Source organism: Grammomys surdaster, unplaced genomic scaffold, assembly GCF_004785775.1.
Source record: "Grammomys surdaster isolate TR1022 unplaced genomic scaffold, NIH_TR_1.0 172, whole genome shotgun sequence".
Taxonomy (NCBI): domain Eukaryota; kingdom Metazoa; phylum Chordata; class Mammalia; order Rodentia; family Muridae; genus Grammomys; species Grammomys surdaster.
This window is the reverse complement of record NW_021604620.1, coordinates 3,107,214-3,123,810: the sequence shown is the minus strand read 5'-3', so window position 1 is coordinate 3,123,810 and position 16,597 is coordinate 3,107,214. Positions and strand designations below refer to the sequence as shown.

Sequence of the window (16,597 nt, the reverse complement as noted above, 5' to 3'; positions counted from 1 at the left end):
CGTCCAATTCTCTGCCATCTGGCCAGAGCCCTCTGGAAGTATCACATGAGAGTTCAGAGGAACAGTCTGCCTTGCTCCACAGACATGCCATGTTTGGTCTAAGTTAGTGTGGAGGGTGGATTTGGGCCACGCTGAACTCTGTCCTAACCTCAGTCTCGGATCTCTCACTCCACAGATCTAGTTTGGCTGTCCATGTTTAGCTCTGACCATGGGGAGGAAGCTGGACCTGTCGGGTCTGACCGACGACGAGACCGAGCATGTTCTCCAAGTGGTGCAGAGAGACTTCAATCTTCGCAAAAAGGAGGAGGACCGGCTAAGGTGAGACGGCTCCTTTGCCTGACCGCGTTTGGACAGTGAGGCTCAGCTGTCTATGTTATAATCCCACACTTGGGATTAGAAAATGGCTACCCTGTCCTTTCTTGAAGGGCTTCCCATATCCAGGGACAGTCAGAAGGTACCTGGCCCACAGGTGTGACACCTGCATCACCTCAGTGAGAGTCTGGTACTGAGCCAAAGGAGCTTAAGACACCCCCTCGGAACCATGGGTACCTAGTGTTTGTCTCGTCTCTGTATTGCTTGCATTTAAGGTGCCTGGGAGAGGTTTACAAACAACGAATAGACGTAATATCATCATAGGAAATACTATTTCATTCTTTAGCAGTTCCCTTAGTGGGTATAAAACTCACAGTGGAACCCTTTCCTTCTTCAGCCTTGGCCTGAATTCATTCTCCTGCCTCCCAACCAGCTGTGCCTTTTCAGGTTTGAGGGTCAGGTCTCAGGTGTGCAGTTTATCCTGTGATGGTGATGGCCTGGTCACCAGTGCACACCGACAGGAAGTGACGGTCGTGGGAGTGGGCATTAGGTCTTAGGAACATAGCATGGAAATGTAAGGAGAGATGAAAACATCCCAGGAAGAGATTCAGAGGGGAAAGCAGTCACCCAGCTGCTCCTACCCCAGGTGTGCAGCACTGGCCTCGCAGACTGACTGGGCTGTTCTGTCACTGTGAGCCCCAGTTGACACAGAGGTGCTGACTGATTACAATGCAAGTAGCTCAAAGGAAGAAGGCTTTACCTGGGCTCATAGTTTGAGGGTTCAGTCCACCATGGTGAGGAGGGAGTGGAGGCTGGAGCATGGACCAGCGGGGCACACTGCTTACACTTGTCAGGAATCAGAGGAAGATGGGAACCGCTGCTCACCAGGGTATCACGCCCCTTTATTTGACTGTGGAGAACCGAGTCCACTGTCAAGTGAGTCCTTCCTTCTCCATCACATCTCTCTGAAAGCCTCACAGACACACAGAGAGGTGTATCTTCTAGGTGGTCTACAAGGCCTCTGCTCCATGCTGAGGTACCTTGACTTCTCCTGCTGTGACCTTCAGGTTGAGGTCACCTTGACCTCTCCTACTGTGACTGTCATGCTGAGGTCACATTGACCTCTCCTGCTGTGACCTTCACATTGACCCCTCTTTCTGTGACCTTCATGTTGAGGGTCTCCTTGAGTTCTCATGTGACCTTCACCAATCTGAACATTTGCTTTCATTGCTTTGTCCCCAGTGACCTGCCCTTGGGTCAGTCCTTGGCTTTGAACGAGGGAGACTTGGCTGACTCTCAAGCCTCCATCTTTAGCTTATTGACAATTATCTCTTGTTTTTTGGCTTGGTTTTTTTTTTTCTATTCTCCATGGTTCTAGTTTCCATCTCTTGCTCTGGTACGTTTGACCGAAGGCAACTTACAGGTTACAGTCCATGATTAAGGTAAGGCAGAACAAGAATACAAACAGAAGCTGTGAAGGAAGCTGCTGGCTGGCTTACTCTCAGGCCTGTGCACAGCTAGCTTCCTTAATACAGTTCAGGAATGCCTGCGTAGGGAATGGTGCTGCCCACAGTGGCCTGGGTCCTCCCACATCAACTAGCCATCTAGATAATCCCCACAGTCATCCTCGAAGGCCAGTCCTATGTAGGCAATCTTTCTATTGAGATTCCCTTCTCAAAGGATTCTAGGTTGTGTGGAATTGACAGCTAACTAGGACATTTTTCAAATTTAGTACAGGAACCTGATCCATGAACTTTACCATCCCCTCTCAGTTCTGACAGAATGCTGTCCTTACGCTGAGCCCAACCTTCCTCTGTAATGACTCTGCTTCATACCCCTACTCTTTCTACAAAACTTCCTGCTTCCTGTGCTGAGGGCCATCCCACACTGCTCCGCACACCTCTTTGAGTCTTTCTGTTGTTTGTGGCTTGCCTTTTAATGTCTGGAAGCCAACAGGTAGCACTTATGTAATCATGACTGGAAATGCTGCCCCCTCCAGAACTTCGTTGGACTCTGTAGGTGGCTGATAGCTTTCTCCTCGTCGCTGTTGTAAGTTGGTTTATTTTTATTTCTGTTTTTAAAAAATTATTTTATTTACAATCCAGTCATTGCCCCCATCAGTCCCCCCTCCCACAGTTCCTAATTCCTTTCCTCCTCCTCCTTGCCTCTGAAAGAGTGTTCCCACCACCACCAGGTCTGCCCCTTCCCTGGGGCCTCAAATCTCAAAGATTTAAGCGCATCAACTCCCACTGAGGCCAGACCAGGCAGACCTCTGCCACATATGTGCCCTGGGCCTCAGACTAGCCCTTGTATGCTCCTGGTTGGTGCCTCAGTCTCTGGGAGCTCCCTGGGTCTGGTTTAGTTGAGACTGTTGGTCTTCCTGTGGGGTCGTCCTCCTCTTCAGCTTCTTCAATCCTTCCCGCAATCCTTATTTTTATTTCTTTGTTGTTATTGTAAAGTAGTCTTGCAAGGGAGGGTAGGACGCCAAGCAGTTGCTTCCATTGTCATCTGGAAGCCAGAAAACACAGTATCTTGTCAGCCTGTCTGGACTGTCTAGGTTCCTGGGGACCAGGCAGAGGTGGGAGGCACTCCAGATGGGTGCTGTATAGTCTGCTGTGGGCCAGAAACATTGGCGCAGGAAACTCTCCTTCTCCGATTATGACCTTTTGACTCCCAAAGTCAGAGGGGTTCTGGGAAAGGAGAGTGATTGATGCTCAGTACATGGATGATTTCTTTTAGTACTGGTCCCTTTAAGACAATGAACACCAAGTAGACAGTGCCTCGATGGACTGCTGTGCCCAGGCTCTGCTAAATACATTGAGAGTCTAAACAGGGCGCAGTGAGAAGAATAAATTAATTAGCATTAAGCCACCGCATCTCCAGCCCTGTCTGCAGTGGCTTGCATTTTCCAGCAGTGAGGTCTACCTCCCAGGAAGTGGCTCTTCCCTTCCTCCTCTCAGAAAGATCTGGAAAAACTTCAGAGGGTATAAAATAACGATGTTCAAGTCCATGGTCAGAAATCTCACCTGTCTACTTCATTTCTTCTATAATGTGACTTTTTTGAAGGATGAGGGAAGAGTCAGGGAGTCATTGTGGTCTTTGTACCAGGTACTCACACACAGGTTTTGGCCCAGTGTAGTCTTGGTAGGAAGCAGTCCTACAGAGGTGGGATGCCCTGCCTGGAAGAAGCAATGTCACAGGTTCTTGAGTTATTAGGATTCAGGCAGCATGACATTTAGAGCCTCACCTTGCAGGGAGATTAGGGGTGGGAGTGTTTCGCCCATGCTTTCCTCTCTTCTGGGCTCCTAGAACAATGTCAGGTATCCCCAAAATAATAATGATTTGGGGGTGTGGTGAGGGTGTATGTATGTGTGTGTGTGCACTTATGTGGTGGGGGTGTGGTGGGAGTGTATATGTGTGTGCACATGTGGTGGAGGTGTATGTGTGTGTGCACATGTGTGTGGGGGTGTATGTGTGTGTGCACATGTGTGGTGGGGGTGTGTGTGTGTGTGTGCACATGTGTGGTGGAGGTGTATGTGTGTGTGCACATGTGTGGTGGGGGTGTATGTGTGTGTGCACATGTGTGGTGGGGATGTATATGTGTGTGTGCACATGTGTGGTGGGGTGCATGCACTTGCACATGAGCTTGCATGCATGTGTACGTGTGTGTGCGTGTGCACACCTGCTTAAGCATGCAGATGGAAGCCATGGGTCACTTCAAGTGTCACGCTTCAGGAACCCTTAGCCTTGTTTTCTGAGACAGGACCCCTCTCTGGGGTCTGAGGCTCACAGAACAAGCTCGGCTGGCTGGCCAGTGAGCTCCAGGCCTCTGCCTGTCTCTGTCTCCCTGACACTGGGGTTGCAGTATGCATGTGACGTCATGCCTGGCTTTTTATGTGGCTCCTGGGGTTGAACTTGATAACCATTTTCTTATCCCCACAGCCCATGACTGAAGATTCTTATAACGGTGGGATATAAGCCGGCTCCTGAGTTCAGACCACTGAGGTCTGGGCTTCCTGCATGACTCAGATGCAGGGGCCTACCTGGTTGTGTCTTGACTTGTCTGTACATGGTTACTGCTTGTAAGGACCTCATGGACGAGCTTGCTTGGGGCTCAGACATCTGGTTTGGTGTTCGACCTCAGACCCCCTTCTCCACCTGGCTTTCCCTGGCCGTCTCAATACTGAGACTTCCTTTATTCACTTCCCCGACACACAGCACCTCGAGGTTCTGCTGGGATGTTTTCACTTACATAGATGGAAGTTATCATCACAAGTGAACTGTTTTCCCCTGTGGCAGAATCCAACAACCCTTACCCAGTATTTCCTGGCTCCTCTTACAGTTCATGGAGACCACTGAGGTCTAGCCAATCAAGTGTGGGGGAGGGGCCTGTGTCTCTTCAGGCTGAGCTCCAAAGAGGTGGTACAGCTCTGCCATCTCTCTGCTTGCCTGCCGGGGTGACTCTAGAAGTATCTGTTGAGATATGACCTTACAGGGTAGATGGAGCCTGATCCCTAGGTCACTGTATAGGGAGAAACTCTGGTGACCAGCAGGGGACTTGGTATGAGTTCCCTGGTTTATGTTTCTGTAATGGTTAATCTCAGTTGTTAACTTGATGAGACCCAGAATCAGTAGGCATGCCTGTGGGGGATTGCCTTGATTAGGTTAGCTGAGGTGGAAGATCTCCCCACTGTGGGTGGCACCATTTCTTTGGCTGGAATCCTGGGCTGCGTAAAACTGAGAAAATCAACTGAGCAAAAGCATTTATTGCTGTCTGCTTCTTGACTGTGGATAGAATGTGACCGGCTGACTCAAGGTTCTACTGTCATACTTTCCCCTTCAGAAAAGACTTCCCTTAGACCGTGAGCCAAAATAAACCCTTTCTTCAGTTGCCTTTGCCAGGGCCATTTTACCCCAGCAATGGGTAGAGTAACTAAGGCAGCCCTGGAGACCTGGGGCTTGTTTTATTTCTATCGACATAGCCCAGTGCTGCTCTGATTGGTATGGTTGCTGAGTGCCAAGAGGCAGCTAAGCATTTTATTAAGCTCCAGCCCTTGGCCTGGCAGATGAAGAGGGCCATTCCTCAAGTCTAGAGGAGGCCCAGGAAGCTAGGGGTACAGTCTAGCCTGACCATGTCCTTGCTGAAAGGACTCCCCAACATTAGCCATCTGCCCTCTTGTGCACAGAAAGACACCCTGTGGGAAGGTCTCCAGACAAAAGCTAGAGCCCATGTGTTTATGTGTCTGGCTTGTTTACACAGTGGGTTTTTAATGACTGCTAATTTTGTAGGACTGCGGTGTTAAAATTGAGTCTTGGAGACATGGATGAGAGAGCCCCAGGCTTTAAAATTTCTCACTTAATCCAGTCAGGATGGAGCCAGCATGTGGTCTGTGCCGGGCATGGGTTAGACTTGAGGAAATTGTTTCCACTAAATGCTGCTGGACATTGATTGTCAGTGATTGTTGGACCGATAGTGTGTGCTTGTACCTTGGGGGACTAGTGGGCCTGGGAAGACAGAGGGAGGCCAAAAGCCAGAGGTCTGGTGATATGTCTATCTCTGTCCATCCACCTACCCACCCATTCATCCACCTACATATCTACCCACCCACTCACCAATCCACCTACCCATTCATCTATCTACCCACCTACCCATCCATTCATCAATCCATCTATCCACCCATCCATCCACCCACCCATCTACCTACACATCCACCCACCCACCTACATATCCATCCATCCATCCATCCATCCATCCATCCATCCATCCATCCACCCATCGATCCACACATTCACCCATCCATTATGAATGGCTTCTAAGCTCTGGCTCCGGGAGCCTACCTGCTTTGCACCAACAGCTGTGGGGTGTCAGTCCCCTCCTCCTGTGTTAAAGAAGGAAAGTATAATTTGAATAAGAAATCTCCTCCATGTGTTTGGTCCTCAGTTGGTGGCGTTTGTGATAGATGTGGAACCTTTAGGAAGTGGAGCCTCTCTGGAGGAAACAGGCACTAGGGGGTGGGTTTAAGGTTTTATGGCACAGCCCTTCTTGCTGTCCAGTCTGCTTCCTGTCTGTGGATGTTGCCATCCACCTTCCACTCCTGTCACTATGCTTTCCCTTCTATTCCCTTGAACTGTAAGCCAAAGTAAACACTTCCAATGTGATGTTGCTTCTTGTCAGATCATAGCAATGAGAACAGTACCTAATATATGGATGTCAAAGTACCTCTGTGAGCTCACGTGTCAATCCCCAGCTGCTCCCACTGTTTTGATAGGCTGTAATATCTTGAGGAGGTGGGGGCTCAGCTAGAGGAAGAGGGTCACAAAGGACAGACTGTGGGCTTCACTAACCTGGCCCACTTCCTCTCCTGTGTCTGCTTCCTGGTCCACACATGCCTGCTGCCATGGATCCTCCGGGCACCCTTCCTTCCTAGCCATGATGGACCGTATCCCCTCAAACTGTGAGCCCAAATAAATGTTTTTTTCTCACACTTCTTGTTAGGTATTTAGTTAGCAACAATTTGAAACCTAATACAAAGGGGAAGTTCTCACACTTGGAGACCTGTTGCATTGCATAGAATTCAATCAGCTTAGCACGCATACATGCACACGCATGCATGTGCATGCGGTGCATGTCAGCATGCATGAGGAAGTCATCAGGCAACGTGTGGGAGTTGGTTTTCTCATCCTGCCATGTGGCCCCAGGGATTGAACTCTGGTCCTCAGGCTTGGCAACAAGCACCTTTACCTATCTGAAGCCATCTTGCCAGCCCCTCAATCACCTTTTTCTAAGGTAGGAAGAACATAGCACTTAAATAAAGGAGTTACCGTCTTTCCCCTCAGCCATTCATTTTCTATTTTAAACAAATGAAAATTTTATGATGCAGAATGAAATTTTCAAAAAGTTTCTGTTGCTAAAAGTAGACTTCCTTCGTCCTCGATGCCCATTGTTTGGGACGCTACAGTTGGTGTGACAAATTAACCAATATCCCAGGTTACATCTGCTTTTGAAGCCGGGGCTCTTGTCTGCACCCAGTTGGAACATGGATGGATACCTTGTGGTTTCTGGTGTAACTATGTGTTCCTGATGTATCTGTCTGCCCACACTTCCTTCCTGGCTGTTCTTGTCCTTGAGATTCTGTGTCAACTGTGGCATTAACATCTCTGGTTAATGAGGCTGTGGCTTCTGGACAGGGATGCTGCAAAGTTAGCCAGCCAGCCAGTCACCTGCTATGAAAGATCAGTGTGTGGGCGAGGAAAGAGCTCAGTTAGTAAAGAGCTTGCTATGTAAGCCTGAGGGCCTGCATTTTAGTCCTAGAACCCACATTTAAAAAATGCTGGGCACAGAGACATGTACCTCCCCAGCAATGGGGACATGAGGGAGGCCGGTCTCTGGGGCTCATTGGCTAACCAGCACATCTCAGCTACTGAGTTCTAGGTCAGTGATAGACCCTGTCTCAATAAACAGGGTGAACAGCTCTTGAGAAACACCTGCAGTTGACTCTCTGGCTTCCACACACACGGACACATACATATATACAAACCCACATATGTGTGCATGTGCACACAAACACAAACATGTGCACATGCACACACAAACACATGCATGTGTCCAATCACACACATGTGTACATACAGAATGCTAACTCTGAGGGGAGAGTCAGTGCATTCTGTGGTGGGGTGAGAGGCCTGATCCTGTTCTGTTTGAGAGTTTTCACACAACAGTGGTGGGGCTGGGGGAGCCCAGCCAACTGAGACACCTGTGGAAAACTCAGGGCCTTATAGGAGGCAGGAGACCTCAGGGAGTGGAAAAGGGGTGTAGTGGAGAGAGTCTCACAGCCAGAAGGTCCCCCAGGAGATTTGGGTTCTTAGATCTCTGTATTGCTGGCATTTCATTAATAATGGAAAGACCAAACTTATTACAGCAAAGCTGTTGGCTATTCATTCATTCACTTCAGAGACCTGGTTTGAATGTCAGGAGTCTCCTAGGGAAGTGGGAAGTGGGCCACAGGACAGGAGACTGGGGTTAGAAAATAGAGTAAGGGCCTTCGCCCTTGAGGAAGATTCCAGAGGCTAAGCAGAGTCCTGCAGGCATGTTTATGAACTGTAGCCAAGTGAGAGAATCCCCACCCTTCCCAGCTAAGGCAAGGGCTAGGCAGACATACTGAAACAGAGGGCCCTTTCAGAGGAGCCTCAGAAATTTCCTGGCAGATTAAGACACCAGTCAGGTACCGGGGAGCATCCTGGGTAAGTGATAAAGACAGAAAGGGAATGTGTGTCTCCGACACCAAATCAGGACTGGCAGCCGGGCAGGAGAGAAGCTCCTTGGTGGTGATTCTCCATTTGCTGTTCTAATGGCGGCTGATAGAATACGATGCTTTGAGAACCCCCACTTTCCCCCAACAACCTCGGGGCAGCCTCATTCTTGTTTGTTCATAAATTGGAGAAACCGAAGCTCCAAAACACTCTTGGGCTCTCACAGTTGAGAGGTGGATTCAAACCTACCTCGAGTCACCCTGGAGGGAGGATGGTAACCACTGCCCTGGGTGTGGTGAGCAGGAGTGCCTGGGACAGAAGGGGTGAAACTAGAACCATCCTGGAAGCCCAGCACTGTTGGCTAATGCCTGTTGTGTGCTCAGGGATGGGGGAGTTACGGGGTTTGCGGCCACACAAGGTGGACAACACGGTAGCCTTTGACCATGCATGCTGTCCACATCTCAAGTGCTTCAAGGCCGAAAACAGATGTACTCTAGAAAATACATGCAGGGTTGCAAGGATCAAACATGAAAATGGAATACAGAATATCCTGGTGGTTTTCATATTGATTGAACCTTGAAACATTCCCAGATAACCTTTTAAATAAAGTACCGTCCAATGGTAAGGCCACCTTTGTGTAACATGGACACCCAGGTGTTTTAAATGGTTTTAAGTATAGAGCTTTCCTGATACTTCGATTAGCTAGCGTGGCGATTAAAAACTTGTAAAATCAAAGAGGAAGCTTTCTTTCTCAATTGGGGTAGAGCGAGTCCTTTTTAAAAATTATGTTTATTTTTACTTAATATGCTTTGTTGGAGCGAGTCCTTTTAAAAAATCATATTTCTTTTCATTTAGTGTGTGTGTGTGTGTCTGTGTCTGTGTGCACTCACGTGTGCCTCATTAAACATCTGGAGGTCAGAGGATAGCCCACTGATTGAGTCTCTCCTGTTGTGTGGGTTCTGGGATCAAATTTGGGTCGTCAAGCTTATCAGCAAGCATGTTTACCCACCGAGCCCTCTCATGCCTGCCTTTTCTTTTAGGACATGATCTCATGCGCCCTACTGGCTTTGAATCTGCTCTCTAGCTGAGGATGATGGGTGACTTTGAATTTCTGATCCTTTGGCCTCCACCTTCTGATTGCTAGGACTACAGGCGTATAACGAACACCACACCCACGTGATGCAGTGCAAGATGGGGTAGAAGGGTGAAAACCAGGGCTCAGTACAAGCTAGGCAAACACTGTGGCAACTGAGCCCCAGCCCCAGTCCTGGAGCACTCAGTCCTTATATGCCGAGTCACACCTGTAAGTCTAGTCTAATTGTTGAGTCATCTGTGAGGAGACAGAGGTCTTGATTGTAAGTGTTTTTGACAGAGGTCTTGACTGTAACGTGTTTTAAAAGGAAAGAGTGCCGTGTGCACATCACATTCACAAGGGAGCTGAGTACAACACCGGACAGAAGGAAGCCTTCCATGTTCCTCTGATGTCAGGGCCGGAACTAACACATTATGTATGACTTTTGAACTGACATATGGCTCTTTGTTGGGTCTGGATTAGAACCCAGGGCCGTTTGCCTGCTAGGCAAGTGCTCTGTCACTAAGCCACAGCCCCCAGGCCAGCACTTAACTTTTGACTGGCCTCATTTGTGTTTTATGCCACATCTCTGACACGCATCTTCCTCTGGGGTGTGTTTACAGGTTCAGCCGAGGGTTTTTCTGCACTTGAAAAGGAGCGTTGAAGAGCGGTGTTGGGGCAGAACTGTGCTCTGCTTTCAATTTCCGATGTGTGCTAACTGGGAGCTCCTGCAGCCATTAGGAGGAGCTTTCTTAACAGCTTGCTCTTGGGTCTGAGTCCTGGGCTTTGTTTACTTTCTCATTGCAAATGTCATCGGCTCAGCTGCTGAGCCCTGATAAAGCTTTTGTGGTTCTCAGTCTAGATCTGACCTTTAGCACCCAGCCTTCTGGCCGGCGTTTCTTTGGCATAGCATATGTTCTGAGCTGGCTTCCAAGGGGCAACAGAGAGACGCTTCCCTAGAGCCATTTGTAAATGCAGCTTTCTTCAGCCACAGTAACTCGGGTTCTTCCTCTGCTCTTTCGGGCAGTGGTTACCTTGAAGTCTCCTTTATTCCTGTGGGCATCCCAGTTCCCAGATGTGGGCCCCTGACATGGGGCCAGCAGCTGCCTCCCTGTGTCTCAGTGCTGAGGCTAGGGCTCATGTCCTGGCCTGCCAGCCTCCCTCCTTTTCTCCCTCCCTTCCTTTTCTCCCTTCTCTTTCCCTCTTTCTATGCACACATGTTCCAATGTGTGTGTGCACACACTCGCACAAATGCACACAGAGATACGTATTAGGGTCTACCATTCTTATAATTCCAGGCTTCAGTCCATTGTGGAGGGGAAGTCAAGGCAGGGACTTGAAGCAGTTGGTCACAGTACAGCACAGTGAGCAGCAGAGAGAAACAAATGCACAACTGTCTGTGTTCAGCCAGCCTCTATCACACAGCCTAGGCCCTATCCCAGGAATGGTGCTACCCTCTTTTGGGGTGGTCTTCCTCTACAATCCATGCTACTGAGGCAGCTCCCCACACCATAATCTAGACAGTCTTTCACTGAGGCTCTCGTCATAGATGAATCTAGATGGTGTCATGTTGACAGTTGGGGTCATCCATCACCATTGGCCAGGTCACAGAAACACTGGGACATGAGGCAGATCAGGCTGGAAATCACAGGCAGTCAGGTGTCAGCCAACAGCTGAACGTGCAGAATAAAATCCCCTCTCAGTAAGCCAGGGGCGTGTGTGTGTGTGTGTGTGTGTGTGTGTGTGTAGCCCTGTTGCTTCAAGGAAAACGAAAATCAGTTAGAGAAAGGGTTGTAGGACTCAGCAGAGGGTGCTGGAGGCTGCACTGAGATGCAAATCCTTCCCAGAATTCCTTTGGCAATGAGCATACCTGCCCAGGTCCTAAACCCAAGAAAAGTCAGTAAAGGAGAGAAAAGATATTACAAACTTTCTGAGTGAAGTACTGCTTGCCAACAAATGTAGAGTCATTACCGATTTGAAGGAATTCACCCCCGATTCGTCAGCAAAGCCTGGGTGGAGACATAGACCGTGGTGTCGGGTTGAAGGTAAAGATCGCTGTTCCTGGAGACCTAGACACAGGTGCTTGGGAGAGAAGTGGTCACTGTGGTCGGAACTAAAACTTGTCTATGCCTCAGCTGCTGGTAATGGTCAGGGTGGGAAGAGAATATTAGAAGTTTATGAACAAAACATACTCCATGCAAATCTCATGACTGAGGTTCTGACCCAAAATATTTAGGAAGAACAAATCCTTAAACCAGAGGCGGCGGTGCCGGAATCTGTGTAATGGTGTTAGTTTTGCAAAGAGATTTGAACACTACACCAATTCCAATGCCATCAGAAAGTGTATATAAGTCAGCATGTTCCAGGGATCGAATGCTGCAATATGGCTACATTCATTTTAGTCTCAGTAACTGAGTATGTCCTTTGGTTGAATGCATTTTTAGATATAGCCATTAATGAAAGGCGGGGAGTTGGTTACGGGTTCTGTCAGCTGTGGCTCAGCTGGTAGAGCGCTTTCTTAGCATGCCCTGAATCCTGGGTTTGAGCCTCAGCACTGCAACAATGAGCTGTGGTGGGATATGCTTGTAATATCGATGTTGGGTAAGTGGAGGCAGAAGGATGAGAAGTTCAAGGTCTATCCTGGGCTAAAGAACCTGTGAATGGAGAGAAGGGAAGGAAGGAGGAGGAAAATGGAGGGATCAATTTTTTTTTTCCAAATTCCTGGGAATTCTGATTTCTTTCTGATCTCAAAGGGTTAGTTTCTGGGCAGTATGGCTGGTACAGGCTAGTGGGGGAGGGGGACTCCTGAAGGCTGAATCCATGACCTACCTAAGTGTGTGTGCTTATAGCCTGGTGGCCCCAAGTAAGAGATGGTGGGGAGGGCTGTCAGCTCCTAACTGATGGTCGCTGCTTGGGTGTGCTCCTACTGGCTCATGCTGTGTGTACAGTCGGATACAGTAAGCTGAGATTCCAGAAGACAACATGGGGCCCGGAAGGTGACAGAGCACCCATGTTTGGTCTCTGTCCCTGGGGCCACAGCCTCCCTTCCTCCTCCCCAGTAACTCTTCTCAGGCCCTAGGCCCATCTCTCACTCCTTCCTGATTTCTACCAGAGCAGAGCTCAAGGTGTCAGCCCTGAGACCCCTCTGCTGCTGTGCCCTGGATGAGCTCGGTGTCCCCCAGGTACAGCGAGGTGGGCATTATTACTATGCCCACAGCACCAACGCTGAATGCAGAGAAAGATCAGACCCAAAGTCACCCTGCTTGGCCCTTTATGGCAACTAAGCTCAGGCCTGCATGGCCTTGACTGCCAACCTGCAGCTGTGGGAACTCCTGAGTGCTTCTGGCTACTTGGATGTCAGGGTTGGAAGGACCCATGAGAGATCAGACTTGACATGTTTCCTGCCTTTCTGTAGGCAAGGGTCTTGGTCTCCATGTCAGAGCTGACTGTTTGAGAAGCCAGCATGATACTCATGGTTCATTTAGGGTCAAAGGCTGACATGTCAAGAGTACCTTGAAGTTTGCTCTGTCAATTCACTTTGCCTTTTCTTTGTTGGCTTTGACCGTGAAGAGCATGACAGACGTTTGGCTTAAGGAGTCAATAAACAATTTGTTCAAAGGTCATTACAGACTAGTCCTGTCTTTGTTCTCACCTATTAGTTGTCTGGTGTTTGCTTGGCATGGTTGACTGTGATGGACCATGATTATATTCTAACACATTGTCTGGATGATTCCTTCCTTGGTTGGGGCTATTCAAAGTTAGTCACATGAGTCTGGCCACTTCTCACTGGACAGAACTCTGACTACAGCTTTCCAAGACCTGGATGACTCGAGTATATTTGGGGACAAGTTGCTTGTGTCCTGGGCAACAGTAAGGTGTTGCTTCTCACAGGCAAATAATTCCTACGAAGAAATTGCCTCATTTTCTTGTAAGCTGGGATCACTGGTACTTTGTCTTCACCAAGGCTGTATGTGTTCTGTCATGTTAAGTCTGTTCCTTCCCTGTCTCACACCCCCTACTGCTTTGAAAAGGAACAGGTATGAACAATTCCAAGATGTCTTCTCTAGGCCAGGACTCTCCAGACTCTCTGAGTTGGGTCCATCTGGTCATGGGAAGGATACAGCGCTGTTCTGTACCTGTGGCTGGGGTTGTCTCTGTGACCAGGGTCACATGGTACTTGTACCTTTGAGGGCTGTCATCAGCAGAACTGGAATTGGTCCAGTGACATACAATGTGGCCTTTCTTTCTTTCTGCCCTTCTTGTATGAGCCAACGAAAGAAGAGATCCAGTGGAATTGGGAAAGCTCCGGGATGGCTGGGACCCTGAGAGAGCTAGAGAAGTAAGAAAATGTAAGCTCAGCCTGCTGGCACTGGCCTGTCATCCCAGCTACCTGGGAGCTGAGGCAGGAGGAACCTGTAGGGGCTACACATTTTAAAAGTCAACTTGAATAATAGCAAGACTCTGTCTCAGAATGAAGAAAGTAAATACACGGATAAAGGGGCAGGGAGAGGAAACAGATATAGCTCAAAGCTACTGAATCTGCCGAGCAGGCACAGGATCCAGGGGGAGAAAAGGAGAGGGAGGGAGAAAGGAAGAAAGGAAAAACAGAAAGTAATTGCCAATAAACAGACTACTAAATAATGGCCACTATTAACCTCAACTATTCCAAAAGCAAAGTTTGCTTAGTAACACTACCAGAGCCTTCCATTACTCTGAATCAGGCAGGGGAGGGAAGGCTAGCTTCGTTTTGTATCACAGGATGAGTTTGTGCTTTTGGGGAACAAAACGTGACTTTATCACTGAAGTGAATTAAGTCACTGGCAAGCCGTGAAGGCAAGACACGGAAAGCATTAGGAGCGAGAAGAGTGCTGCCGCTTCCAGCCAGCTGTAGCTAAGCTGAAGTCTCCATGCCAGGAGGAAGCAGGAAGTTGGTGCCACCCAGGAAGAGGAGACAGGCACGCCTGTGTAACCAGCACCCAGGCTGAGAGAAGCCCATCTCCGATGATCCTGCCAGTGCTGACCTTCACTGACCTTCACTGACACAAGAGCTCTCTGCTCATTTTTGCACCTACAAAAGGAATTTCACAGTGGAGCCTCTTTGGAATCCGTTTCTTTCCCTTCCTCGTTAAAAAAAATAATTTTATTTTTATTTTTAATCGTGTGTCTGTGTGAGTACATACATATGAATGCAGTGCCCTCAGAGACCAGAAGAGGCCGACAGATTCCCGGGAGCTGGAGTTACAGAGGGTTGTGAGCCACCTGGAGTGGGTGATGGAAACCGACTCCAGACTTCTACAAAATGTTAAGTGCCCTTAACCACCGAGCCCCCTTTCCACCTGGGATCCAGCATGTTTTGTTTCTGAGCTTGGTCCACCTGCTGCATGTTTTGCGGGAGTATCCATTGCATAGTAGTCAAATGGATATCTGACTCCTTTTTCCAAGAGTTAGGGAGAGCTAGCTTGCTGTAGGTTTGGGTTTTTTTTTTTTCTGCTGTCTTGTGGTAGTTTTGTTGATATATTTCCTCTGTGTGCAGACCCAGGCATGGACTTGCTGGTCCCAGGGCACCTGGGTATGAGTTAGAGCCGATACCACCAAATTATATGCTCCTGCGCTGTGAACTACACATGAGGTTGCCGGCTCTTTATGCCTTCACTGAGGTGTGCTCTTTTGCACCCGCTGCTCTGGCGGTCAGCAGCTGTTCTCATAGAGGATGAGGATGCTGTGGCTTGGGAAGGTGCTAACATCCTTCCTCTTACCAGTTATGAATGTTAGCATCCTGTAGGCAGGCTGCAGAACCCTGTGCATCCAAACCATTGCCACAGGAGGTGCCTCCCTGTCTGAGTGCTCACCACACTGGCTGGACCTGGCAGTGTCCTTTCACTGGTACCCCATCTACTTCTGTGGGTCTTTCTGCTGGGCACTTTAGAGCCATCCCAGGTATCAGCCACTACGATCAGTTGTGTGTGTTCATATGTTCACATGTGTGCATGCAGGCACACATGCATTTGTGTTTGGAGCCCAGAGGTCACTGTCAGGGTTTTTCTCTCTCTCTCTCTCTTTCGTTATAGATCTCTACCTTTTCTTTTGAGATACAGGCTCTCACCAAACCTGAAACTTGCCACTTGAGCTTGGTTAGTTGGCCAGGAACCCAACCTATAGGTGTATCCCATCACACCTGATTTCTGAAGTGACTGCTAGGGCTCTAGACTCAGGTCCTCATACCTGTGCAGAAGTCACTTTACTCAGAAGTCACTTTAGTCATTTGAAAAAATGTCAGTTTTGGACCCTAGAAAACTTCAAGCTGCCCCCCAAATCTCATTTTGACTTCAGATTTAAATTTTCAGGTTCCGTCGATGGCTTTCCTAATGAACCTCAGAATCGGCTCTTGGTTCTTCTGTCTTCTTCAGCCAATGTCTGATGGGAGAGGCTAAACAGCCCCATCCTAGACATGATAAAGTCTGTCAACCCACAGCAAAGGCTGGAGATACAAGCAGGGGGCTGGAGAGAGGGCTCAGCAGTTTTGGACAAGTATTGCTCTTCCAGAGGACCCAAGTTCAGTCCCAGTACTCACAGTGAGCAAATCACAAATACCTGTAACTCCAGCTCCAGTGAGGGGAGTGATTGTGGAAGATATCCAGTGTCAGCCTCTGGCCTACACACACACACACACACACATACACACACATACCACGTACATGCACACTCACACTCATATGAAAGAAAATTATAATTTCTAAAGAGATCATTTCCTTTTATGTTTTTGCTATGTATGGCAATATACATCTACATCATATACATATATATCATATGCTTCATATTCATCATATGCATCATATACATCATATACATCATATACACCATATACATATACATCATATGCATCATATACATCATATACATCTACATCATATACATCTACATCATATACATCTACATCATATACATCTACACCATATACATATA

General features: G+C 48.4%; 1 protein-coding gene across 1 annotated transcript in view; it reads left to right on the top strand.

Annotated features, from left to right (window-relative positions):
• The first annotated feature begins 208 nt into the window (after positions 1–208).
• The window catches only part of Myrip (myosin VIIA and Rab interacting protein), a 137,844-nt gene continuing 121,455 nt past the window's right edge, over positions 209–16,597 (top strand). The window contains exon 1 of the mRNA XM_028767384.1: positions 209–318. Coding sequence (XP_028623217.1) covers positions 209–318 — 110 coding nt within the window. The remainder of the gene's footprint in view (positions 319–16,597) is intronic.